This window comes from Dryobates pubescens, chromosome 20 (assembly GCF_014839835.1).
Source record: "Dryobates pubescens isolate bDryPub1 chromosome 20, bDryPub1.pri, whole genome shotgun sequence".
Lineage (NCBI taxonomy): Eukaryota > Metazoa > Chordata > Aves > Piciformes > Picidae > Dryobates > Dryobates pubescens.
The window spans coordinates 13,593,174-13,619,544 of NC_071631.1; the positions used below are offsets into that span (position 1 = coordinate 13,593,174).

Below are 26,371 nucleotides of genomic sequence, written 5' to 3' on the forward strand. Positions count from 1 at the left end.
GTGTTGGGTTTGTTGGGTTGGGTTTTTTTTTTGTTTGTTTGTTTGTTTTTTGTGGGTTTTTTTTGGTTGGTTTCTCTGTTTTTCCATAAAACTTCCCGGAAGAAATACAATATTTACAGGCAAAATAAATAGAACAACACACCTGATTTCTGCTTTACCTGCTGGCAAACAGTCAGAGGTACTAGGGAAAGTATGGCTTGTAGGGGAGCCCCCTCCCCCCCTGCCCCTGCGCCCCCCGTGATGATGATGATGTTGCCCCCCGCCCCATTTACCCCATCCCTGGACACTCCAGGGCTTTGCATAATAGCCAGGAAGGAGCCCCACAGTGGAGTAGGGGGGTGCAGACCATCCCCAGTGCCTCCCTCCCTGTGCCCAGGGTGGGTGGGTAATGGGGGGGTCAGCAGAGGATGGGCACCCCGTCGACAGTCACCAGCCGGCCTGTGGTGGGGTCATAGGTGCCTGCCAGGTAGTAGAGGTCCTGCCGGTCCTGGTACTTCTTGTTGCGAGTCATCTGCTCATAGTGCTCCCGTCCCACCACCTGGCACTTGTGGGAGATGGTCTGCACATCATTCTCATCCTCATGGCATGACTGGTACAGGGCATTCTGTGGCGGGGGACACAACATAGCATCACCAGCTATCCCCTGCACCATGCTGTCCCCTCTCCCAGCTTCCTGTGCCCACCCCTCACCTTGCCATCACTCTGCCGCTTGCCCAGCTTGGTCTCTTCAGGGTGGTAGAACCACTTGACTTTGACCACCATGTTGCTGCCCCAGGACTCCCACATGCTCTCGATGCGGCCAATATAGGGCAGGTTGGGCCGCCCGGCAGAGAGGAAGACGGCGCAGTCCCCAATGCGCAGAGTCTCCTTGCCCCGCACGATGGCCTTGTAGAACAGCTTCCGTGCCTTGCCCTTCATGCCCCGACGCTGGGGGGGACACGGTAGCAGGGTCAGGGACAGTGCATGGACTCCCAGCCCCATTCAACCCCACGCTACCTGCCCAACCAGACTCCTCACAACTCCTGGCACACTGCCATGCATCCATGTGCCCTGCCCCCATGCACCCTAGCCTGGGCATGGAAGTACCCTGCCATGTACCCTGCCCCAGGTACTCAGGCCCATGCCCATGCACACAGGCACCATGCACCCATGCACACTGCCATGCACGGCATGCCTATGCCTACGCCCCATGCACCCTGCCCCAAGCATGCACCTGTGCAACTGCCCTGTGTCCCCATGCCCCAGGTGCCATGCCCTTTCTTTCCCCTTGTCTATGCTGAGTGGCCGATGCCCATAGTGGGCACTAATTGTACCTGCGTGGGGTTCCCTGACCACCTCCAGAGCTGGCGCGCGGGCAGGAATGCAGAGATCTTTGGCCGGTTTTCCACCGAGGGCAGGCGCTGCCTCCGGGAGAACTCTTTGGCTTTGGAGAAGCTGAGGGCTTCCTTGCGCTTGAGCTTGGCCTTAGGGCCAGCAGCGGTGGCCTTGGTGAGGAAGCACCGCTGCGGTGTGCCGCTCTTGGAGCGCAGAGCCTCCGGCTGCGCCAGCAGCGCCGGCACCGGGTGGGAGAGGCAGGTCTGGAGCAGCAACGTGGAATCCTCGTCCTCGGAGCTGTAGGAGGAATCCTCATTGTCGGAGGAGCAGAGGCTGGAGGTGGAAATGGAGCCGGAGCTGGAGGAGGTGGAAGAACCCGAGGAAGAGGAGGACACTGAGAGACGGGTCATGAAGCGCGAGGACACATCAGCGCCCAGCCCGCCTGCCTCCTCGTCCTCGTCCATGTCTGAGTAGGAGCTGTGGCAGTCGCTGTCACAGTTCAGGGTGAACTCAGCTTGGCCTGAGTATTTCCGCAGCGCCAGCCCCACGGGCAGCTGGTGCACAGGTGCCCGCCCCTTCCTATCTTTGCCTGCCAGTGCTGCATGCGCATAGCTGTGGCTGGCCAGCGGTCGCTCCAGCTTGGCCCCAAAGTCCTTTTCAGCCAGAAGCAGAGCCTTGCAGTTCTTGTTCTTGGGGGACGTCACCCCTTCATGGTCCAGCTTGACCAGGTACTCGCTGCCTGTCTTCCTCCGGCCGCTCTTGCCCATTTCTGCCTCCATCCGCTCAGCCTTTTTGGAGCGCAGGAGCTTCTGGGCTGCTGGGAGCACCAGCCCGGCCCCAGCTCCAAACGAGGCATAGGAGCTGGCGATGCGGCTGAAGGAGTCGGCCCCGAACCCATTGCCAAAGACAGGGGCAGCGAGGTGGTGGTGGTGATGGTGGTGCACGGGGAAGATGGTCTCCTTGGTCCGCAGTTTCTTGGCATTGCCATTGACCTGGAAGAGGTTCTGCAGCATGGCTGTGCCTTTGCTCGATGCCTTCCGCTTTGTCTGTGCCACCGCTGACCAGCTGAGCAGCTGCCCACCCCTCCGGCTCACGAAGGGGTCGCTCAGCAGCGGCGCTTTGCCGCCCGATAGCATCTCCACAGCTTTGCCTGCCAGGAAGCACAGAGTCGTGTCTGTTGGAAAAGACCTTTAAGATCCAAGTGTCACCCCAGCACTGCCAGGTCACTGCCAAACCATGTCCCTCAGCACTGCATCTACACAGCCTTTCAATCCTTCTGGGGACTCCACCACTGCCCTGGGCAGCCTCTTCCAGGGCTTGACAACCCTTCTGGGGAAGAAATTGTTCCTCATGTCCAACCTAAACCTCCCCTGGCACAACTTCAGGCCACTTCCTCTTGAACTATCTATCCACCTTCACCTCATTACAACCTCCTTTCAGGTTGTTGCAGAGAGCAAGGTCCCTCCTTAGTGTTCTTTTCTGCAGGCTAAACAACCCCAGTTTCCTCAGCTCCTTTCTCCATCAGTGAGATGGGGTCAGAAGGCATCAGCAGCCATGAGGGAGGACAGTCAGAGGCAGGGTTGCTCTGGGACTGTCCCCGTCCCTGCATGTCCTTCCCTGCAGCCTGACCTCCCTTCCCCATTGCTACTGTGCTCTGTGCCACTTCCTTCCCCATCCTTGCTCCCTTCCCTGCACCCTGCCATACTCCACTCCCAAACCCTGCACCCCATCTTATGCTGCAGCCCCTACTTTGCTTGCATCTCTGCCTCCTCTGCTCCCCCACACCTGCATCTCAGCCTCCTTCCCCAAATCCTAGCATCCATCCCCATATCCCAACAACCTGCGATCCCTCACACCCCTGCTGCCGGCACCACCTTCCTCGGGCACCCCACAGAAGGTGGTCTATAGGTGGCAGCTCCTCCCCGTACCACTTTTCTCCTTGCTGGCTGCCTTCTTGCCCAAGCTCTTGGGGGGCTCAGGGCCATCGTGGCGGTCCGGGCAGAGGCTGGGGGGCAGCTCGCCGGCAGGGGGTCCCTCACCACACGACCGCTTCGTCCTCCGGCATGAGCTGGAGACCAGCAGCGCAGGAGATGGCTCGGTGCCTGTGGGCAGTGTGGTGTCAAGGCTGGTGATGCTGCCCTCCCTGCCCACCCCCTCCAGCCCACAGCACCCTGCCCCAGCCCCCTTACACTGGATCTTGAAGTCAGGGGGCAGCAGGCGAATGTTGGAGACAGCGATGTGCCCTGTATCGCCGTCGTCAAATTCCACCATCACCGCCTCAGGGTCATCCTCCTCCTCGTCGCTGGAGGAGCCTGCAAGTGTGGGGAGACTCGTTGCAATGCAGTAGGGGTCCACAATGCCCCCCACCCCCAACCAGCCACTCCACAGTCCCCCTGCAGTCACCCCACGGTCCTTCCTCACCTTGCACCACGTTCCCTGGGTAGAGGCACCGGGATTTCTGACTCCAGTAGGCACAAACGCGGGTGCCCGGCGGGAGGCTGCGTCGAGACTGAGGCCGGATGTCGAGGACCTGAGAGGAAGAGATGTGTTGGGCTCCAAGGGGCACCACTGCCAGCTGGCACCCTCCCTGGCCTCACACCCCTGCTCACCGCCTCCTGTAGCAGCTGCTCCTGCGAGTAGATGCGCTGCCGGTTCCCCCGCTCACCCTCAATGATGATGCTGTAGCTGGAGAAGGGGCATAGAAAGGGGCTCAGCACCCACCTAGTCACCTCAACATCCCCACCCAGTGCAGGAACCCCCACCCTGACCCTTCAAACTCACATGTCGGGGGGCTGGATGGTGCGGACACTGCCAGCATAGAGCAGGCTGTCCTCTTTGGGGATGAGGATGTGGAGCCCATCCCGCAGATCTTCCTTCTGGATGGCACAGGCATGGGGCAGAGGGGAGCAGCGACCCCCTCGCAGCCCTCCTGCCAGGCAGGCCCCTTCTTCCTCCTCCTCCTCGGAGAAGCTGCTGTTGTCATCAAAGTCGAAGTCGTCCTCCACGGTGAAACTCTCCAGCAGCTTGCTGACTGCCCGGCCCTTGCACTGTGGGACAGGAAGCTCAGGGTGGGTGGGGGGCACAGGAAATGTCCATGCTAGGGTGGGAGCCTGGCTCTTGTCTCTCACCTGCTTGGTGGCCACTTTGCTTTTGACCTTGGCCAGCTTCTTGCCCTTGCTCAGGATGGTCTTGGCGCTCCGGGGGGAGAGGGACAGTGACAGTGCTCCGGTTTTCCGCTGTGGGAGAAGGGCCAGAGCAGGCTGATGGCACTGCAGAATGCTAACCCCAGTCCTCTGGGGCCCACTGCCTCCCCATCAATGCCCCCAAACAACCCCAGTGCCCTTAGTCCATGAATTATTGTTCCCCACCTCCACCAGCAGCCACAGCCTACACACCCATCCCTCCACACCTCAAGGACCCACTGGAGATCCCTCTAGCCACACCAACACTGCCGGTCCCTGCACACTCATCCATCCTTCTGCCCTGCCCAGTCCACGGGTGCCCCCCACCCTTTGCCCTCCACGCTCACCCTCAGGGCTGACTGCAGCACCTTGCTCTTGCGTGTTGCCTTCTTCAGTCTCTCGCTGGCCAGACGAGCCCCCTCATCCCTCGCTGCGAAGTGCCGTGGCTCAGTCCCGGCAAAGAGGCTGCTGGCAGGGGCCAGTGCACTGGGACCGCCGGTGGTTGACGGCCGGGGGCTGTCCTTAGCCTTGGCCTTCAACTTCTTCTTGCCACCCTCCTCGCAGCCACCTGCCTTCCGCCGCACTGGCACCTTCTCCAGCTTGCCAGCCCCCGGCTTCACTGGCCGCTGCTTGATCTTCACCTCGCCTTCGGGGCTACCCAGAAGGCAAGGTCCTGCTGTGGCAGAAACGAGGCTCAGGGCACCCTGTGAGTGCCCACCCAAGCCCTGGTGTGTGCACCAGGTGGAATCCCTGGTTCCCGCGTTCCCATTACCTAGCAGCCCCTGCCTTTCTTTCTTCTTCTTCGCCTTTTCATTGGCCTCCATCTTCACCACAGAGGATGGGGAGGGTCCCAGCACGGCCACAGGCACTGAGGGTGGCAGGGACAAGCCTGGCTCATCGTCACCATCCTCGCTGTCAGTGTCTCCATCATGCTCATCTGCAAGAGGAGGAGGCAGCAATGAAGGACTCCGTGCACCCAGGAGTGGCTGCTGCACCTCTCTCTGTGCCTAGAGATGCTGGTTCCCCATGCAGGATGGGATGAGTCAGGGTCCTTTGTGACCCTTTGGCACACACCACCACCCAACACTTGCAGCTGGCTGCCTCCCTCTCCCTGGCTCTGCAGGACCTGCTCCTTACCCCATCCCTGTGCCAGACCACACACCTCTATCCCCATGCTGGATCCCAGATCCCATCGCCAAGCCAGCCTTGCCTTTGAACCCTGCTGACTGCCGGGGATCAGGGTCTTGTGGCTGGTACTTGGTAGCCTTGGAGCTCTTGGGTCGGGAGAGTTTCTTCTGGATGCGGCCACCAGGGTTGGGGTCTTTCCGGCGGAAGGGGCTGATGCCAGTGGGCAGCCCTTTGCTCTTCACCTTGTGAGCCACCTTGCAGGCCAGCTTGCCCGGTGAGCTGCTCTTCTTGCACCGCACCTTCTCCTGGGGGGGCACAAGGTGGCTCAGGAGGTGCTCAGCAGCCCCCAAGCCCTAGTGTGGTGCTGACTGGTGGTGGAACTGGACTCACTGGGGAGCCAAATGTCGCCTCAGCCAGTTTGCTTCTCTTCTTCTTGGGCTCGGGGTCCCCTCGCAGCTCAGCACACAGCAGGGACAGGCTGGTCTTCACTGCCCTGGTGAGGAGTGCAGCATGGGCATAGCGCCTGCAAGACCCCACAGAGGGATCCTGCTCCCACACAGGTGGATCCAGCACTCCCTAAAGGTGTCCTGCACTCCTGACTGGATCCTACATCCTCAGCTTGGTTCTGCATCCTTTACTGGATCCTACATCCTTAGCTAGATGTTAAATCCCAGTCTGGATTCTACATCCCTCAGACAGAACCTGCACCCCTGTCTGGATCCTGCAGCCCTGCCTGGATCCCACAGTCTTGTCTGGATCCTACAACCTTGCCTGGATCATGCACTCATGTCTGGATCCTGCAATCCCGCCTGGATCTGGCACCCCTATCTGCATCCCGCAACCCTATCTGGATCCCACAACCCTGTCTGGATCCCGCATCCCTGTCTGGATCCTGCACCCCTGTCTGGATCCTGCACCCCGTCTGCATCCCACAACCCTGCCTGGATCCCGCAACCCTATCTGGAGCCCACAACCCTGTCTGGATCCCGCACTCCTGCCTGGATCCTGCACCCCTGCCTAGATCCCACAACCCTGTCTGGATCCTGCATCTTCAGCTGCATCTTGTACCCCTCCACTGGATCCTGCTTCCCCAGGCCACCACCACCAGCCACCATCTCCCCCCTCCATATCCACCCCCATCCCCCCTGCAATAACCTTCACTCTCTCACTAATGTTTTGTGACATAAAACCTAGAGATTAATTTTTTTCCCCTTTCCCTTCCGTCTTAATTGAAGGAACCATTTAGCGCAGATTTAACTGTTATTACTGACGGGGAGGGGGGGAAGGAGGGAGAGGACTGGGGGCCGGGCACGCACACACGCTCCGAGCATGTTTGGACTCGCTCTGAGGATTTATGCAAATGGCCCTGTCGGGAGAGGCAATTTGTAGCCGAGAAGGACAATTATACAGGGCCCGGGAGTGGGGAAACGGCTGCGCCGGGCGGCTAATGGGTAATAATAAAGCGCCGGCAGCACCAAACGCCGCTGCAGCGTGACCGATGGCTTTATACGGCACAGATAAAGAGGCTTTTATGCAACGCTGCTCCCGCAGCCAGCACGGGGTGGGGGGTCGGGGGGACACACGGTGCTGCCACCCAGCTGAGCCCCCTCCCAGTCACAAGCGGGAGCATATTGAAGTGAGCAATCAGACCTCCCCCACCGCCAAAATGTGGCTGCAATGGATAAGGAAGGGGTCTCCCAAGCACAGCCACCTCTTTAGCAGCGTGACTGGACTCCCCCCGGCAGCAGGGTTGGTGGCCCATCCCCAGGGACAAGGAGGACACGCGGCGCCGGTCACTCACTTGACCTTGCGGCTCTCGGCCCTGCCCAGCGTGCTGGAGTGCTTGCGCTTCCTTGGCCGCCCTGGGCCGCGCCGTGCCGGGCTCCGGGAGCTCTCGTCACGCCTGCAGCCGTGGCAAGATCGGGGGCACCCTGAGCTGTGCAGCCACTGCAGGTGGTGCCCCTCCACTGAGCTGGGCTGAGGACAGGCCCAAACTCATTGCACTGGCGGCCACCACTGCTGTCCCTCCCCAGGCCTCCTCATAGGCCACCACCCCTCTGCCCTGCCCTTCCCTCCCAGCCTTGGGACACCTCCAGGATGGGGACAGGGCATACTCATGGTCATGCCGCCTCTGCAGCTTCACCAGCTCCCGCTGCTTCTCCTTGTAGCGGCGCTGGAGCTCTGCCAGCCGCATCCGCACCTCCACCTCCTGTGTGTTGAGCTGCTCGATGGCTGCCTTCAAGGGGCAAACCTGGAGGGCCGAGAGGGGGTGTGGGCGGGCAGCTGGCCAGGGCCAGCAGCCTCGGTCTCCAGGGCTGAGACCGGGCACAACTCATCCCACCTCCCACTCGCGCTAACTCGCAAGGAGACACTCACGGCCTTGGTTTTGGGCGTCCAGGTGTACTTGCGGCGGGGGATGCGAGTGCGGGGTGGTGGGGAGGTGGGCAGGGGGCTGAGCGCAGGGGGGCTGCCCTCCCGGCTGGCTGCCTCCACCAGTGACCAGGCGGCTGCCACCGTGGCCAGGTTCTGTAGGTTGAAGGCCAGCAGGTCCTCGTCCTCCCCTGCTGGGACAGGAGGTCAGCAGGGACAGTGGGGACATGCCCTGGACCCCCACGCTGACCTATGCATGCTCTTGTGTGACCAGCACACCATAGTGGCACCAGGGCCGTGTGGGATGAGAAAGGGGGTCTAAGGGGCAGGGGTCACCATGGGGCACAAGGCCATGCCATGGGGTGCCATGGATGAGTGGGGTGTTCTGCAGGATGCCACAAGGGGTGGTGAGGGGCAGGGAGGTGGTGCACAGGGATGGCATCACTGGGCAGCCGTGGGGCTAAGGCGCTGATGGAGCCAGGGTTGGGCACACAACAGCAAAGAACTCATCGACAAGCACAGCCAAGCTTGGGAGGGATGCAGTGACATGCCCCATCTGGCCACCCCATGGGCATGTGGGGCCCTACAGCTACCCACTGCCCCCCAGTGTCACAGCCCCACACCACAAGGCCATGGGCAGCTCCGAGCACGCAAGGTCCCACCAGAACACACCCACCACAGGGCTGGGGACACACCAGGATGGCCATCGCGGCCATGCCGCCCTTCCCTGCCGGGGCCCCTGGGATTCCCTAGGGAAGCCGAGCCGGGAGGGAATCCCAGTGCCTGCCTGGAGCCAGTGCTGGAGCTGAGCCCTGGGCTGCGAGCAGAGGCTGGCTGCTGGGCACTGCATCACACCACAGTACCAGCACTACCAGCATGCGCACAGCTCTCTGTGGCAAAATGCTATGCAGTCCTGCTCTGCACATGCACCCCCAGCCCCCTGATCCATAAATGCACCTGCATCCCGATATAAAAATGACCCCCAGCATCCCCTGCTCCAAAAGTGAACCCATAGCTCTCTGCTCTAAACAAGCACCTCCAGCCCCCTGCTCTGCTGCAGAACATGTGTACTGCCCAGCCCCGCTTGTGTGAGCAGCCCTGCTCTCATGGGTACTGCACTACCCCTCTCTTCCATGCCCCACATACAGAATCTGATGCAGCACCCTCGGTAGGGGGCACCTGGGCACCTAATTATAGGCCGGGTGGTAAGGGACACCAGGATGACAGAGTGCCATGGGGCAGTGGGAAACGGGAGTACAGGGTCCCACAGGGGCAGGGCATACTGGGGAGCACTGTGAAGCCAGAGTGCTGTGAGCACTGGGATGAACCAGGAGCCATGGGGCAGAGTACCAGGAGGATGGGGTACCACAGGGCAGGGGTGGCAAGGGACACCAGGGACCACTCACCTCCCAGGGCCAGGTCACAGCGGCGCCGGCGCAGCTCCAGGTCGGCCAGCTCGCTGAGCAGGGCGATGCCAGGGATCCCTGAGGCATGGGGGGCAGGCGAGGGGGGGGCTGGAGGGGGCTCCTCAGGTGAGCCCAGTGCTGGCAGCTCACCCAGGTCAATGCCAGCAGCAATCAGAGCCTCCAGCCCGCCCAAGCAGCCCTGTCGCCCATTGGAATCTTCACCATCCTCCTCATCACAGCTGCCCTCCGGCTCTGAGCCATCACTGTCACCTTCCTCCTCCTCCTCCTCTTCTTCCTCCTCCTCCTCCTCCTCTTCATCCTCTTCTTCCTCTTCCTCAGCAGTGGCGGGCAGTGGGGAGGTCCCCATGGGCACCAGGTGTTGCTGCTCTGGTGAGCTCTGCTCCGGTGCTCCCTGAGCCGTGTCTGGGCACACCCCAAAGGGCTCCTCAGTAGCCCCCTCAGTCGGTGCTGATCCCCGCTCTCCACAGAGGGGTCCCGGGGTTAGGAGGAGGTGGTGGTGATGAAGCAGCACTCCAGGACCCTCAGCCGCTGCCCCACTGGCTGGCAGCTCCTGCGGGGGGCCTGACTCCTGCAGAACCTCGCTGGTGGGGCTGAAGGTGCGGGACTGCTCCGGCTCAGCAGGTGGCGAGCCAGCGTGCATAGTGTCGGGGTCAGCTGGCTCGGCCGAGTGCGCCTCAGAGAAGCCCATGCCAGCAGCAGGGTAGCTGTAACCGGGGGGCAGGTCTGTGGGGAAACAGCTGACTCTCAGCAGGGACTCCTCGGTACACCCCAACACCACTGGCACCCTCCTTTTCTTTCCCACCGGCTCCTACCTGGTTCCAGGGATTTGGGGTAGTTGCGGGGCACTTGCCCCTCTCCGCGCTTGTCCTCGGCGTCGCTGCCCTTGCTCTGGACGGGCAGAGGGCTGTCAGCCGGGGAGCGGGGGGCGACGGCAGAGCTGGTGGTGGGGCAGACGGGTAAAGTGCAGGGGGCCGCAGGGAGGGTCACAGGGCACTTGGCTGGGTGCCGCAGGGCCGGAGAGTGGCAGCAAGGGGACAGCTTGGGGGGCCCGGGGGCTGCTGAGGACAGGCCCTTGGTTGGAGGGTTTAAGGCAACTGCTTTGTGAGAGGGTTTGAGGGGCTTCTCAGGACCCCCATCCTCCAGATCCAGAGGCTGCTCCTCCGGCTTCCGCTGCAGAGGACACAGAGGTCAGCATGTGCGAGTCTCACAGCCTGGTCCCTGCCCAGTGTCTTACAACCCTACCCCACGTCCCAGCCCTGCACGCCACAGCCCCTCCCCAGCACCACACAGCCCAGACCCAGAATGCAGGCCCTGCTTTGCTGCTCAGTCCCAGTACCCCCATCCCCGGCCCGCATCTCACACAACAACATCTCACTCCTCACCCCACATCTCCCCCCCATCCCTACAGCCCAACCTCAATCCATCCCTGCATCCCCAGTCTAGCCCCACATCCCACCCCACACCCAGCCCCCCAGTCTCTCCATGCCCCCAGCCTCATGGCACCTGGACATGCGCCTGGCGTTGGATCTCGAGGGCCTGTGCTGCTCGCTGCTGCTGCTGCAGGGCATAGAGCTCCTGCTGCCGCAGGAACTGTGAGCGTGAGTACACAGGCAGCTGCCCTGTGTGCTGCAGGTGGGTGCTGGGGCCTCGGCCCGGGTACATTGGGGGCCACAACGATGCCTGGTCCATCACATCGGCTGCCGGTGGCAATGGGTCAGAGAGAGACTGATCTCAGGGTCACCCTGCAGACCCCATCAGGACCGTCCCCCACCCTGCACCCCTAGTAGCACCCATGGGAACCCACCTCCCACCCTGCATCTCCAGCACCACCTGCAGGGACCCATCTCCCACCCCTGCATCATCAGGAGCACTAAAAGGAGTCCCCATCTCCCACCCCTGCACCCCCCAAAATCACCCAGAGTCCACATTTCCTACCCCTGCACCTCTGGCAGCAACTGCAGGGGTCACATCACCCTCCCCTGCACATCCCATCCTCCAGCAGCACCCACAGGGATCCCATTTCCTCTCCCCCAGACCCAAATCCCCAGCAGTGGCCCCAGAACCCTCCCATCCCAGCCTCACCCAACGTGTGGGGGGTGCCGTGGGCTGGGGGCTCAGTGGGTAGAATGACGAGCTGGGCTGGGGGGTCCTGGGAGAGGGGGAAGACAGGCTGCATGGTGCTGGGCATGGAGGTGGGGAAGGCAGGTGGCAGGTTCTGGTGCAGCGCAGGGTGGCCAATGCCTGCAGGGTGGAGGGGGTGGTCTGTCAGTGCTGGGGTTCGGTGAGCAGCACCCCACTGCTGGGGGAGGGTCAGCACTCAGTCAGCCCTGTTCCCACAGCTCCCCATTTGCCAGCGGCACTGACCATAGGAGTGTCCCCCCATCCAGATGGAGGGGCTGCGGGTGCGGGGCAGCCAGTGCGTGTGTGCTGGGTGGGCATGGGTGGCAGGGTCACCACCAAGCTGCCCTGTGGGGAGTGATGAGCCTCCAGCTATCATCAGGTGGGGCGTTAGCTCTCCAGGACATCCCCCAGACGGATGCATTCGGGCAAACTCCACCAGGTCCTTGTTGTCCCTTCAGGAAGAGAAACGTGAAGTGTGGGGCAGAGTGCCAGCACCAGGCACCGGTGCTGGGCCCCACAGGGACACTCAGCTCCGTCTCACTACTTACTGGAGAAGGAGCTCTCGCCCTGCCAGCCCCAGGCGCTCCTCACAGAGCCGGCCCCGCTCCTCCTCTGCTTCCAGGTCGATGAGGTGCATGGGCCGTGCAGTGCCCGCTGTGCCAAGGACATTATATTGGCATCAGCATGGCACCACCAGACTGCCACCAACCCCCCCCAACCCGAGCCCTACCTTTGATGCTGGCAGCTGCCCGGCCCTGCCGCCCAGTGCCACCGCTGCCATAGGATGTGTCAGGTCGTCCCAGCGTGTCCTTCTGCCGTGCCACAGCCACAGCGATGCCAATAGGTGGCTGCCGCACTTCACCTTCACCAGTGGCCAGCCCATCATGCTCCCGGCCACGGGCACAATCTGGTCGCTCCAGCTCTGGCTGCCCCTTCCCCGGGGGGAATTTGGCATCTTGGTGGGCACAGCTGCCCTTGACGCCCCCCAGCCCGACGAAGGGGGGGCCCTTCTGCCCCCCGAGCAGCGCCTGGTTGCTGTATTTCAGCAGATTCTTCATGGCCGAAACCTCATCCGGGGCAGCTGGCACCTCCTGACCCAGCACTGGGCCCTGAGTCATCAACGCAGCTGGCTGCAGACTCGTGCTGAAGGGGTCCAAGTAGGGTCCCTTCCTCTCCTCTGCCACACCAAGTGGGGGTCCCTGGCCCTGCACGCCCCAAGGGGGCAAGTGGGGCCCACCATAGCCCAGGGTACTCAGCTCCAGCGGCTTGCGCTTGCCCTCAGGGCCAGCACCAGCTGCCTCTGTCTCGGGGTGCTGCTGGTGCCGAATTCGTGCCACCTTTTGGGTAGCTGGTCCAGAGGGAGGGTCCTTGGGGGGGCCTTTCTCTAAAGTGCAGCAGGAGGGGCCAACCCGGACACTCAAAGGGTCAGGGCGGGCAGCACGGGAGCAGTCGGGCGGTGGTGGGACCTCGAAGTAGCCCTTCTCCAGAGCACCCTTGGGTGCTGGACCCCGGCTCGCAAAGGGTGGTCCCTCGGCTGCTCCCCCACCGAGGTACTCCAGCCCCTTCAGCCGGGCACTGGGACCCCCCCAGTCCAGTCGCCGCTCAGCAGAACCCTCTGCCTTCAGCGGGTGGTGGAAAGGGCCACCATAACTGACTGGGGGCTCTGTGCCCACCTCGGCGTGCCGCTCCTTGGCCTCAGCACGCTCGAGGCCACCAGCCTCTGCCGTCACCTGGAAAGAGCGACTCTTGTCTGTGAGGTGCCCCACCGAGGGCACCAGCGTGGCACCGCTCAGCTTCAGCTCTCGGCCAGCTGGCTCCGGCAGTGGGCACAGCATCTCGGGGCCAGCATGCAGCTGCAGGCAGGGGAAGGAGCCAGCAGTGGGGCCGAGCGTGGCCGGTCCGGTGGGCACCGCGTAGGAAACAGCATGGTGCAGCATCTGCCGTCGCTCCACACACTCGCTGTAAGGCTGGGGCATCTCGGGAGCACCTGGCTCCCGCTCGCCCCGACATGGCTCCTTGGCACTGCAGCGGCCGGCACGGGGCATGGCACTGCCGGCACAGCTGGGCAGCACGGCACGGCTTGCATCGCCATCCAGCCCCTTGGCACCCAGCAGGCAGGAGGCGAGGTGCTTGGGGCGGCCATCACCAGCCCCTCGTGTGGGCAGCCCCTCTTTGCAGTGCCCTTCTGGTGGCACTGGCAGAACCACCTTGTGTCGCTCCTTTGGGTCCTCCTCAGGCGGCCGCTCCTTGGGGTCTCCCTTGCCCACCTTCTCTTTGCCCGCCAAGAAGCGGTCATAGTCCTTGGGGGTCTTGGGCAAGGATCCAGCCTCTCGTTCCCGGCTGCAGGAGCCAGTGGGGGGCCCAGGAGCGGCACGGGCAATGCCAGGGAAGCTGTGGCTGGTGGGAAGCAGGGCGGGTTGGGCAGGCAGGTTGCGCAGGTAGAAGTTATCTGGAGAGGAAAGCAGTGGGTGAGCCCCTAGTGGTCCCCTCACCGAACAACGGTGAGGGTCTGGGCACCCAGGGCTGCAGCCGTGCCAGCACTGGCTGGCCGCTAATGAGGGGAGGAGCGTGGGGGCCGGCAGTGCCTAATTAACTCCATTTCCCACCCAAACAATGTTCCCTATTAAGCACCCGCCACAATATTGTGAAAAGCCAGAGCGGCGGCTGGGCTGGGTGCCCACCACCCCGTGCCCGCCGGTCCCACTTCTCCTCAGGGACCTGACACCAGGCATGGGCACTGGAGACAGGCACTGAGCCCCCTACCCATGCCAGGTTAGGGACATATGCTGCTGTGGGGAACCCCAGCCAGCCCAGTGGCACTGCAGTGCCATGCTAGGACCCTGGTACCTGCCTTTTTGGCTCTCGTAGAAGCGGTGCTGGCCATAGAGGACGTTGCTGTTGCTGTGATGGTCCAGGTGGCTCATGGGCAGGAAGGTGGAGGCCAGGCTTCCAGAGAAGCGGGGGTACCCCGGGGCTGGGGACAGAGTGATCAGGAGGGGTCAGGCTGTGCTCACAGCCCCCCTGGCACCTCTGTATTGTGCCACAGCATGCACCACACCTCACACCATCCCAGCCACACACCACTCTGGCCATCAATGCTAGAGTCTGACACCCTCTCCAGGACAAGGATCCTCCTGCCCCCACAGAACAGCAGTGGCTGCAGAGACCTGACAAACTCAGGGCAGCGGTGGCCATATGCTGGAGGCTCGGCACAGCCCTCAGTGGCATGCTCAGGCTGCCTGTCCATCAGCGGTGGGCTGTTGGAGCTGTGTGCACTGCCCAGCCCCCCGAACCGACCCCCCCGGCACGCCGTGCAGGCCCCGGCACGCCAGGAGCCAACTGGCAGCCGGTCAAACTACCAGCTGGGCTGGCTGCCAGGGCCCCGAGCCAATACCACCTCCCTGCTCCTTAACTCTGTCAGCCCTCGCTCTGGCCACCGTGGTGGGGATAGGGACACGCTGGTGTTCCAGGGGGTGCCGGGGGCAGGCCCCTGCTCCCCACCACGTGGGGTGTCTGTTTGACTGGTCCCAGAGGTCACTATGCGGCAGCTGGCCCCAGCTTGAGGGTCCCTGCTGTGGGAGGGGAGCAGTAGCCCCTAGTTTATCACCAGTGACACAAACTAGCCTGGGCTCAGCCCAGCTCCTGGCATATGGGGCAGGGGTCTACAGCTTGGCGCAAGCATCTCCGCCTTGTGTCCTGATTGCGGGATGGCGAGTCTGGTCCCTGTGGATGCCCAAGGGGGTCTATGGGCTTGTGGCTCTCCCCAGTGCCACCCTGAAGCTTGCTGCATGCCAAACGCATGCCCATGCCGGCTGGCTGCCACTACCACCCCACGTGCCAATGTCTGGGAGGTCCAAACACTGCCCACATGGGCATTCTCTGGATGTCACCTGCCAGCACCAGGCAGAATCCCATCTGCATCCAGGCCACCCCCCAGGGCCACCCAACAGGGCCACCCTGTCTGTGCACCCCTAGGGTGCTGCCACCCGTCCCTTCCCTGACACCCACTCACCTTCATGGGAGTGCGAGAACCAGATCTGGGAGGTGCTGGAGTGAGGCCCACGGAATGCTGGCTCCGGGGGAGAGGCAGTGGGGCCAGTGGGGTGGCTGGGTGCCCCCGAGCCCAGGCTGCCACTCAGGAAGCCCCCCATGAAGGAGGAGGTGGGTGCACTGCCCATCAGGCTGCTGCTGGCTGCAGGGAAAGAGGAGAGAGTCAGAGGGGGCTGCCTGTGTCCCTGCTCACCTGCCCAACCCCACTGCCATGCTCGCTCGTGCACACTTGTGCTCATGCCAGCTGCAGGGCTGTGCACAGGGCACGCTGTGTTTGTACATCCCTTGGGCACATCCACACCTCTCGTGTGCACACACCCCTTGTGCACATGAAGCCCCTGTGCACACCCATCCCTAGTGCATGCACATCCCTCGTGCACGCACATCCCTCGTGCACAAGTGCCCCTAGTGCACACACACTTGGTGAACAGGCTCAGCCCTCCTGTGACCCCCCCCAAGCCCTCATGTCTCCACAGCCCCCTGGGGCATGCACACACACCAGGACATGTGAGGCATGGCCAAGTCATGTGACAGACGCTGGTGCCATGCCCTGACCCCACGTCCATGCCCTGGGCACACACATGTGCTGGCACATGGGAAGCTTTGCACATGCATTTGGCTTGCCATGCTGCTGCTACCTCCCCACTCGTGGCTTGGAGCTGCTATGGGACACTGGCTACTCACTCGGATGAGCCCAGGCTGTGCTATGCCAGGGTCATCCTGCTGGCAGCATGGGCAGATGCCAGCCACAGCAGTCAGAGCCCTGCCAGTGCCCAAGGCGGTGGCAGGAAGGCTGGGGACACAGGGACAGCCATCGGCTCCAGTGCTGGATGGGTGTTGGGACAGGGGCAGAGTCACACGTGTGTGCATGTGTGTGCCCATGCATGTGTGCACACATGTGCAAGGAGGGCAGACCTGTGGAGAATTGTAAAGCAAGGGGGGCAGCCCTCACCCTGACCCTAGCAGCCTCCCCAGCACCTGGGGGGAGAGCCCAGCACCTCATCCTGGTCCCCACCCTGGCTGAAGTGTGAGGTCATGGTGGAAACATCAGAGCTGATGGCCAGTGCCTGGTTAGGAGCCAGAGAGGGGGGAGAGCTGCCTGCCCCTTGCTGCGTGGACTCGCCCCGTGTCCCTCTGTGTGCTGCTGCGGGCTGGTGTGGCTGCAGCCATGTGCCCATTGCTAGGCACGGCTCGGCATGGTGTGGTGTGGAGGAGCCCAGGCTGGCCAGCTGCCCGGCCGGGGCAGGAAGCAATGCTTTGCTCTCTAAGCCGGCCCACGCTCCCCAGCTAATCCCTCCGGGATGCCTCTGGGATGAGTGTCGGGATGTGGTTTCAGGCAGCTCGCTCCTTCCTGCGCTGGCCAGTCGGGGACCGAGCCCAGGCGAAGGGGCTGTGTGGGCCGAGGGCACGGCCACACCCTGCCACAATCCTGGGAACCGGACGCTGCCCACCCTGTGCCGGCACACACTGGGACCCACCGGCCTGCCACGCCGTGCCAACGCACCCTGGAGCAACCTGCGCCTGATGCCGCCCACAGGCAACGACCCTGGCACAATCCAGCCCCGGTCGTGCCGGGGGACCCCACGGCAGGGTGTGGAGCCGGCAGCGTGCCGGGCGGCTGTGCCGGGCAGGAAGCCGAGGTTTCCAGAACGAGCCTTTTCTGGAAGCTGTGAAACAGGCTGTAAAAAAATAAAACCACCCCCCCCCCACAACGGCGGCGGGGCCGTGCTGGCGCAGAGCATCCCAGGGGGCTGGCAGGGCTGTGGTGCAGCTCCCCACACCTCCCACCTGCTGACTCATGCCCACTGGCACGGTTGAGTCCCCTGGCACACACTGGCCCCATGGCTGGCCCGGCCGTTCCCACCCACCTCGTATGCCCCCACGCACATCCTCCTGGCCCCTCACACACTTGTCCCCTGTCCGGAGCTGTTCCTGCTCAGCATGGCGTGATACGGCACAAAATGGCTTGGCATGGCACAGCCTGGCACAGCGCAGCCTCTGCCCCCTCTGGCTACTGTGCCAGTGAGAACAGCAAAGGGCCCCTGAGACCATGTACAACTCGTCTCACCCATAAGCAGGCAGCGTCGGAGCTGCCAGCACAGGGCAGATGGGCAGCAGGATCCCACCCCAGCAGCATCACCCTGGGAACCCCCTGGCTGAGCTTCCCATGACCAGCACCATGAGTCAGCCTCAACAGTATCACTCCCAGCCCTGGCACTGGCACAGCTGGCAAGAAAATCCCCCATGCCAGGTGCAAGTGGAGTGCGAAGGGCGGTCATGGCTCTGGCCATGGCCACCAGCCCCGGGCTCTGATGGCTTCTGGGCAGCTTCACACCCCACATTCATGCTGGGAACTCTGGCAGCTCCAGCACAGCCACGCAAGCACTGCGCTGGCCCCAGCCACCCCACAACCATCCTGGAACAGCCCTGGTGACACCACACTCTGAGTTGCACCCTGCAGTGTGGCCAGGCAGAGAAACTGAGGTAGAGGAGGGGGATGGCAGCACTCGAGACCCCCAAACATGACTGGGAGGAGACAGCAGGCAGAGGAGAGGGTTAAAAGGGAAATGAAGCCACTGCCAAACCTCAGTGGAGGGAATGAGGAGGGAGGGCAGCTTCGCCTTGGTCCCGAATTCACAGAGGATCACACGTGTGATGAGCATGCCGTGTCTCAGCACAACCACACTGACAGTAGTGGGGGAGATGAGGGCTGGGGAGGGGAGAACATGGGTCTGACTTGGCAGAGGGAGCAAAGGGTGCTTCTCCCCAAGCCACTCTTCGCCCCCACACCAAGTGTGGCGCAGATGGGAATAAGTTGGGAAGATAGAAAGTTTCCCCTGCCAGCAAGCAGAGTCAGGGTTGGTGGTGGGGGACCCAGCCCTGTTGTGGGGTTACTCCAGGCACAGCTGCTTGAAGTCCCACAAGTTTCTGGGCCAGGGTGCAGCAGCAGGGTCCCCAGAGTGACACTAGTAGCAGGTCTTTAGTCCCTCCTCTCCAGGATGCCACATCCCCTTGCTTTAGCTCCAGGAAGTGGGGGGATTGCACCCTGCTATTTAGGGGCTTCATTTCAAGGAAGGGGTTGAACGGGGGCTGGAGCCCCTCGGCCACACCCGGGCAAGGTGATGATGGTATCCACGGTGGCACGGAGGACGTGCGCAGGGCGTGGAGTTGAGTTACTCCCCTGGCTATTTCGGGGCTGGAACATTCCAAGCGAGGCCAGGGCCGCACGCGGAGACACCAGGAGCTGGCAGGGACCCTCCTGCCCCACGTCCCCACGGCTGGGCACCCTATGGAGGTGGCTCCCCACAATCCCTGAGAACCCAGGGCAGGATGCAGCCCCCCGGGGCCCTCCCCACCAAGCACTTCGCAACCCGACGCAGCCCCCTTTAAATATCTGACAAACACAAAATAAGTGTAATACAATTTCCTCGGCATTATAATTTAAGATTAATCCATATTGTTATGGCACTAAATAAATGCTGTAATATCGGAACGCGGTTCAAACGAGCTTGACAGAGCGCCAGAAGTACAATTAAAACGTTATCCGATGGGTAATCACGCGGCAGTCGCTCCGTGCTAAGTGCCACTCGCAAGCTGTCGGCTTGCCACGGAGGGACGGGGAAGGCTGGCGCTGCGAGAGGGCTGCTGCGCGCTCCCGCCTGCCTGCACGCTCGCTGGGGGTTGTGCGCCGCTCCGGGGCCGCACGTGCACCGCTCGGGACACACTGCTTGCACGACTGACACCCGCACGCCCAATGCACGACTTGCACGCTCAAGGCGTGATTTGGACACCCAATGCACAACCTGCATGCTTGAGGCACAACTTGCACACCCAATGTAGGACTTGCACACTCAGCATAAGATTTGCACACTCAATATAGAGTTTGCACACCCAATGCTCGACTTGCATGCTTGAGGCACTATTTGCACACCCAATGCATAACCTGCGTGCTCAAGGCACGATCTGCACACCCAATGTAGGACTTGCACACTCAATACGTGATTTGCACACCCAGTGCATGATTTGCATGCTCGAGGCACAATTTGCACAGACAATGCACGATTTGCATGCTCAATACACAATTTGCACACTCAATGCAGATTTGCATGCTCAGTGTATGATTTGCACACCCAGTGCACAACTTGCAGGCTTGATGCACAACTTGCACACCCAGTGTACATAGCTCGCAAAGCCCGGGGGCCATTTTGGGAGCAGCCACAGAGCTGAGATGGGACCACAGGGAATCTGGGGAGGGCCAAGGCAGGCCCCAGAATTACACACACACACAACTGCACAGAGATCTGATGTCCCTAAGCATTGTGGACCCACCAGGAATCTCCCCAAAACTTGGGGCCCATGGTGACACTAGCACATGTAACCCTGTGGGAGCAATCCCAGGGGGCTCCAAGCACTCATCCTATCCCTCCTGGAACTGGGGGAAACCAGCACCCAGCAGGGTCAGATCCTACCCCAGGGTGGTGCTTGCAGGAGCTAGGATACAGGCAGGGTGGCTGGTAGGGCAGGCATGGCAGCATGGATGGAGGGACCCAGACAGGCAGGGCTGCAAGCAGGGCCACGCTGCGCCCATCTGTTTTGTTTTAAGGGAGCGGATAGAGAAGAACTCCAAGAATGAGATTATTGGGTGAATGTTTATTTACTGCGGAGGGGGCGCGGGGGGGCACAGCCCGTGTGAATCTCTGCAGAGTCACCGAATAGCCAAATCTTGATATTTTTGTTTCCTGCTGTAATTCCCCACTGGGTTACCCTGTACTGCTGCCATACATGCCGAGGGAAGAACTGGGGGCGGGGGGGGGACACGGGACACACGACGACACAACACAGCACACTCCAGGTTGGACATTCCTGAAGGGTGCCTGGCACACAAAACCTGGTGGTGGCACTACCAACAGCACTGTCCCCAAGCCTGCCAGAATGGGCACCTGCCCCAGGGCGCAGGTACTGGAGACAAAGGCCAGGTGCTCACAGTCTGGGATGCTGAGACACCCCCAGGCCACCCCCACTTTGGGGTGATCAGCAGCAGTAGCCGGGAACTCACAGCAGCTGCTGGGACAGTGCCATGTGGCTGCTGGGGCTGCCCATTCCCCTAGGCCCCAGCACACAGCGGCATCTCCGCACGGATCGTTAGCAAACAGATGAACCCACTCCACGGTGATTCCACAGGATCTGGGAGCCTCTGCATCCCGCTGGACACGTGCGTGCGTCGGCCACCCTGGCACAAGCGTGGCTAACGAGGAGCAGACAAGTTAATCTCAAAATCTGTTTTAACTTTGACACCTACTTTTTAAAATGCAGCGCATGCGGCAGCGCGGCCGGGCTGACACGCAGCGCTGAGGAGGGGAACGGGGAGCCCCCGTGCCACGGCTATGCCGGAGCTGTGCTATGGCCTCCCAACCCCCTGTCACACCCCATGTCTTCAGTCATTAATGAGGAAGCTGCAATGTGGAGCAGCTGCAACGCTGGCACCCAGCCCTGCGTCACCACCCTGGCCAGGGGGCCACCGTCCCCACCTGCCCCCAGCCATCACCACCCCAGCTGTGCTGGGGGACTGTGCAGCACCCAGCCTGCAACTTAATCCAGGGAGAGGAACAGCTGTGGGAGCCTGGCTGGCCACCAGCACCATGCCGCCAGATCACCACCTGTCCACCACTGCCAGCACGCACACCCGCAACAGGACACACACCCAAGTCACCACAGCTGGGCTGCACACCTGTGGTGGGCTGCATACCCACACCGCCACAACTAGTTTGGGCACTTGCACCAGGATGCAAACCAGCACTGGTTTGCAGAAAGAAGCACTACTGGGATACAGTTGCATACCAGCATCAGCACAGCCACAGCAGAGTTGCTGCCAGCAAAATCTGGTGCTCATGCAAGGCCCCCCAGCACTATTCGACGTCACGATGCACTGAGGGCTCTGCTGAGGTGACAAACAGCCCGCCACGATCCCCACTATATATTAGTCCATAAAAACGTCAGAAGGGCAAAAATTGAGGCCCCTGCATAAAGCACAGGTTTGGTCGAGCTGCTGCTGAAGTTTTCCAACCCTGTGCCCTGCAGCTGGGGTCTAGGACACCCAGCCCTGCTTGGCATGGGGCTCAGCGCAGGCAAGATGGGGTGGTGGGACTATAGCCCCCAGATCAGTAAAGTGCAAGGAGGCTGCATCACGGCCTGGGCTGGGCTCCCAGCAGTTCCGGGGGTTCCTGACCCCCCAGCACCAGGCAGGGCAGCAGCTCCCTGTGCTCCGGCCCCCAGCGCTGTCTCGTGCCATCATTTGCATGGTCCTGGTGCCAAAACCAGACACAAACCAGAGCATTTGTTTGCAATAACTGCGCAGCCCTGAATTATGGCTTTAATAAAATCAAGCTAAACAGCTTTTATCTCCCCTTCCCAGGGCGGCCTCCGGCCCCCAGCAAAGGCTCCTGGGAGGTGTAGTCCAGCCGAAGGCAGGGAGCCATTTGGGGGAGCGTGGCCAGAGCCCCCCCCAAGCCAACAACGGTGCCCCGCGGCTGCCGCGTGCCGCGTCGGCCTCGCCACCGCCACGGCCGCCCGGCAAACCGCGGGCTGGCTTTATTTGCTGGGTGGGGTAATTATCAATCATCGGCGTTAATTACCGCTCCGCACGCTGCCACGGCTCCCGGCCCCATGGCACGGCCGTGCCGTGGGGAAAATGGGGCGCCAGGCCTGGGGACTCCCCTCCTGCCGGTCCTGTCACCGTGCTGGGCACTAGATTGTAATTTTTATTCACTCGAGCAACGTTCCCGGACGCGCCTCCGAGTGCGGCTTGCCGGGATCGGCTCCGGCTGTGCCGGCCCTGCCAAAGCAGGGAATATTTTTAGCTCTTTCTGTTGTTGGGTTTGGCTGCCTTTTTTTTTTTCGCCTTCTTTTTTTTTTTTTTTTTTTTTTAAAGGCGAGTTTCTGCCGGAGTATTTTTAGCCTGATCCATGTTATTTTAACAACCTCCGTTGCATTTGGGCTCCCATGTGTCGCCCAGGCCCCAGCGGGCGTGAGGGTCCGGCCGCCGCCGCTGCAGGGATACCATCACGCCGAGAATCCAGCAGGAAGCCAACAGCCCCCCCAGTGCCAGCGTTCCCTGGGGGGAATCCCCTCCCAGCTACCACGAGTCAAAACAGAGGTCGAGTCCCTAGCCCAGTCCCCCATCCTAGGGTTGGACACTGAATCCCAGTATAGACACCCCCCCACACTCCAAATCCTGGGGGAGGCCAACAGTGATCCCGGGGGGGGGCCGGTAGCAGCACGAAAGCCGCGGCCACAAAACGAAACCGCCCCGGCCGCGAGCTCGATACATAGCCACCTCCCAGGCACCCCCCAGTTATCCCACCGCTTTCCAGCTCCTTTGAGGAACCATGGGCCACCCCCCCGCGCCGGCCCGGCCGTGCCCCCCGCCCTAATCCACGCACTAATTGTAATCCCATTAAAGCAGATATAATTTTATTAGTATTCACAGCTCATCAAGGCGGCGACAATAACCGGCACTGCCGCCGTGCCGCGGCGAAAAAACCGCCTGTGCCGGCGGGAAGTGGGGGGCCCCGGCCAGCATCGTGGAGTCGGCACCGGATCTGGCCCTAATTCTGCTCCAGCTCCATCCTGGAGCTTGGCGGCAGCAAATCCAGCTCCCTGTTGCGTGCCCTAACACCCCTTGAAGTCCCCACCATCACTTTGTGGCTGTGCATCCCACTTCAGGCACCCTGCACCCCACTTCACCCTTGCCCAGCCGCAGCCGAACGCCCTTTGCCAGACAAAGCTGAGCGGGTGAGCGCACCGTGGATGCCGGCGGAACGGCCGGGTCCTCTGAGCCCCCACCGCGGTGCCGGTGCAGCTGGCTGTGCCGTGCTCGGCGCTTTGTCCGTCTGCAGCACGACACCAGGTGCTGAAGCGACCGCACGCGCTGCAAACCCCTTCGCACCCTAACACTTCGGCGCTTTATATAGAGCCGGGGGTTTGCTGACCTTTCCCCGCCGTCGCCGCACCACGGCACCGCCGCCGCTGCGCCGGCTTCGCGCATAACGGCCTCCTTGTTCCCCCAGAAAGCGCTTCCTTGTTCAGGCACTGGAATCTCGCTGGGCCAACACGGGGGTCACACTCCCACAGACCTAGGAAATGCCCTCACGGTGTGTACGAACCCCCTCTGCACACACCCCCTAAACCCACCGGACATAGTGACAGCGGGAGCAGCACAAAGAGGCCAAGCCCCCGCGGCTGTGCTGGACCCCACGTCCCACCCGGTCCCCTGTGCCGCGGCCGCTCCGGCGCCTCTGACCTGTGTGCGTGGCCATGGAGATAGGCGCGGGGAAGTACTTGGTGGGCTGGAAGTGTCCAGGGGGCTGCACGGCACTGTGTGCCGAACCCGCCACACGCCCCGTGCCGTGACGGTGGCCCAGGCTGCCTCTCTCTGACAGAAGCCGCGGCGGTGGAGGTGCGAAGTCACGGCCGTCCATGCCGGGGGCACCCACCCACCCGCTCGCTGCCCACGACGGGCACGGCGGGACACCGACGGGGCTCCTCGGGGCGGCCGGCGATCCTCAGCGCCGCGGCGGGCCGGGTTCGGTGGCGGCGTGCCGCGCTTCGTGCCGGGACTGCCGGCTCATCCTCCGCTCCTGGCGCAAGGGAGAAAAAGGAGGACGTGAGAGCGTGGCCAGGACCGGAGATTACAGTACCCCTGTGTCCCCAGGGACCCCTGCATGCCCCCCCCACCCCGCGCCCTCAGTGAGCAAATCCCCAGTTTCTCCAGTATACAGTCCCCTTTTTCTCCAGTATTCCCACTACACAGCTCTTTTTCTTTTCTTCCGATATCCCCCGTGCCTGGCCCCCCATTTCCCCACTATCCCCGGCGCACTGCCCCCCCATTTTCCCGGTACACCCAAGTTCGCAGTCCCCAATTACCCCAGTACTCTCTGTGCACAACACCCAGCTTCCACAGTACTCACCGTGCACGACCCCCGGTTTCCCCAGAACCCGCCCCCTCCCCGTTTTCCGGGTGCTCCCGGAGCACGGCCCCGGCCTTCCCGCCCGCCCCGCCCCGGTTCTCCCCGAGGCACAGCCGCCGCTCCCCGGCCCCGCTTCACCGCTACAACGCTCGCTATTCTCCCCGCCGCTGCTCGGGGCCCGGTTTCGCGGTGCACAACCCCATCCTTCCCCTTATGCTCGGGCCCCAGTTTCCCGGTTCTAGGCTCTTTTATTTTCCCCGGTGGTCGGGTCCTGTTTTCGCCCCGATGCACCGATCATATTTCCCCGGTGATCAGACCCCAGTTGTCGCCGGTTTCCCCGGTACACGGATTGTGTTTCCTGACCCCCTTCTTTCCCTGGTGCACGGCTTCCTCGTAGTCTCTGGTGCGCGGGCCCCGTTTCCTCCCCGGTGCACAGGCCCTGTTTCCCGTTGCCTCCCCGGTGCACAGACCTTCCCCTCCTCGCTTTCCCTTCTTCCCCGGGTTGCAAGATCCCGGTTCCCCTGTGCACGGCCCTGGTTTTCCCGGTTTCCTCCTTTCCCGGGTTGCACGGCCGCCGCTCTCCGCTATTTCTTCGGTGCTCCGGCCACCGCTCTGCCTTTCCCCAATGCCTGGCCCTGGTACCGGAGGCCCTCCAAGGCAGCGACAGCCCGACCGGTGCACCGGGCCCGCCGAGGCATTGTTCTCGCCAACGCCGGGGCCGGCGGGGCCCGATCCGGCGGGGAGCCCGCGGCTGCCGGGGCCGGGCCGGGCCGCGGCGAACAAAGGGGAGCGGAGCACCGAGCGCGGCCGGGGACCCTCCCGCTTCTCTCCGCAGCGCAACCGGGGCCGGAGCTCCACGTCCCGGTGAGGACGGGGTGAACGCGGCCGTATTATCCCGGGGGGGAGGCTGAGGGCAGCGGCGGGAGGGAAAGATCCCGGCACAGTCTCAAAACGTGCGGATTTGTAAATAAAACTGCAGGAGAGCGGTATGAAAAAATGGGGTGTTCGGGTAAAATAAAAACAAACAAAAAAAAACCCAACAAAATTTTAAAGGAAAATAATTGAAAGCAATAATATGCAATGCAGACAAATTTTTAATGAAAAAAAAAATACTCTATTTAAAAAAAAAAGGTTTAATAGACAAAATTTTAGGGGAGATCAAGAACATTTCGAACGCCCAAAAACATCGGAATGGAAAAAGACTAACGCACAACAAAAATTATTCACTGTAAAATAATTTAATGTAAAATAAGAACGCAGAAAAATGTTAATGTTAAAAAAAAAGCACTCAAAAATATCAAAGAAAAAACCGCGCAAAATATATTAGAAGGGGGAAAAAAGGGCGCAGAAATATCTGAAAGGAAAAAATAAAAATCGCCGCGCAAAAATGTTTTCATTTTGTAAAAAGTAGGAAAAAAAAAGAAAACGTTCCAAAAATGGGGGAAAAAAAAAAGGGGAAAAAAAAAAGAAAATAAAAAAGGAAAAAATAAAGCCGGCTTAAAAAAAAAATACAAAAGCGCCCCAAATCATAATAAAAACCCCCAAAACAACAACCAACAACAACACCCCCCTCCTCCTCCGCCTTCTCCTCCCCAAGCACCATCCCGCAGTTACTTACCGGCGGGGTGTTGCGGGGCGAGTGCGGTCGGTCCCGCCGGCAACGGCGGAGGCGGCGCGGGTCGGCCTTGGCGGGGGGTGCAGCAGCAGCAGCAACAGCAGCAGCAGCAGCAGCAACGTGCTCCTGCCGGTGCCCGTGCACTGCCCATGCACCGGCTGCTCTTGCAGCAAAGGGAACCGGAGAAAGAGGAGGGGG

At 61.8% G+C, this 26,371-nt stretch overlaps 1 protein-coding gene across 3 annotated transcripts; it reads right to left on the reverse strand.

Moving 5' to 3' along the window:
* On the reverse strand, nucleotides 1-26,371 carry BAHCC1 (BAH domain and coiled-coil containing 1). 3 transcript variants are annotated; one of them, XM_054170321.1, is made up of 28 exons: nucleotides 26,177-26,371; nucleotides 23,892-24,228; nucleotides 23,581-23,724; nucleotides 15,555-15,734; nucleotides 14,394-14,516; nucleotides 12,273-13,991; nucleotides 12,091-12,196; nucleotides 11,786-11,994; nucleotides 11,504-11,662; nucleotides 10,925-11,118; nucleotides 10,234-10,591; nucleotides 9,401-10,144; nucleotides 8,001-8,185; nucleotides 7,739-7,875; nucleotides 7,426-7,527; nucleotides 6,015-6,117; nucleotides 5,659-5,929; nucleotides 5,269-5,433; nucleotides 4,844-5,169; nucleotides 4,443-4,550; nucleotides 4,096-4,361; nucleotides 3,924-3,999; nucleotides 3,736-3,844; nucleotides 3,504-3,626; nucleotides 3,243-3,416; nucleotides 1,314-2,464; nucleotides 691-927; nucleotides 1-604 (listed from the first exon to the last, which is right to left on the reverse strand). In XM_054170321.1, the coding sequence occupies exons 2-28, from the start codon at nucleotides 24,067-24,069 to the stop codon at nucleotides 398-400; spliced, it is 7,854 nt and encodes a 2,617-aa protein (XP_054026296.1). In that variant the 5' UTR covers nucleotides 24,070-24,228; nucleotides 26,177-26,371; the 3' UTR covers nucleotides 1-397. The 3 variants fall into 3 exon arrangements, with proteins under 3 accessions (XP_054026296.1, XP_054026295.1, XP_054026297.1); XM_054170320.1 differs by having other exon boundaries at nucleotides 4,844-5,172; XM_054170322.1 differs by lacking the exon at nucleotides 23,581-23,724.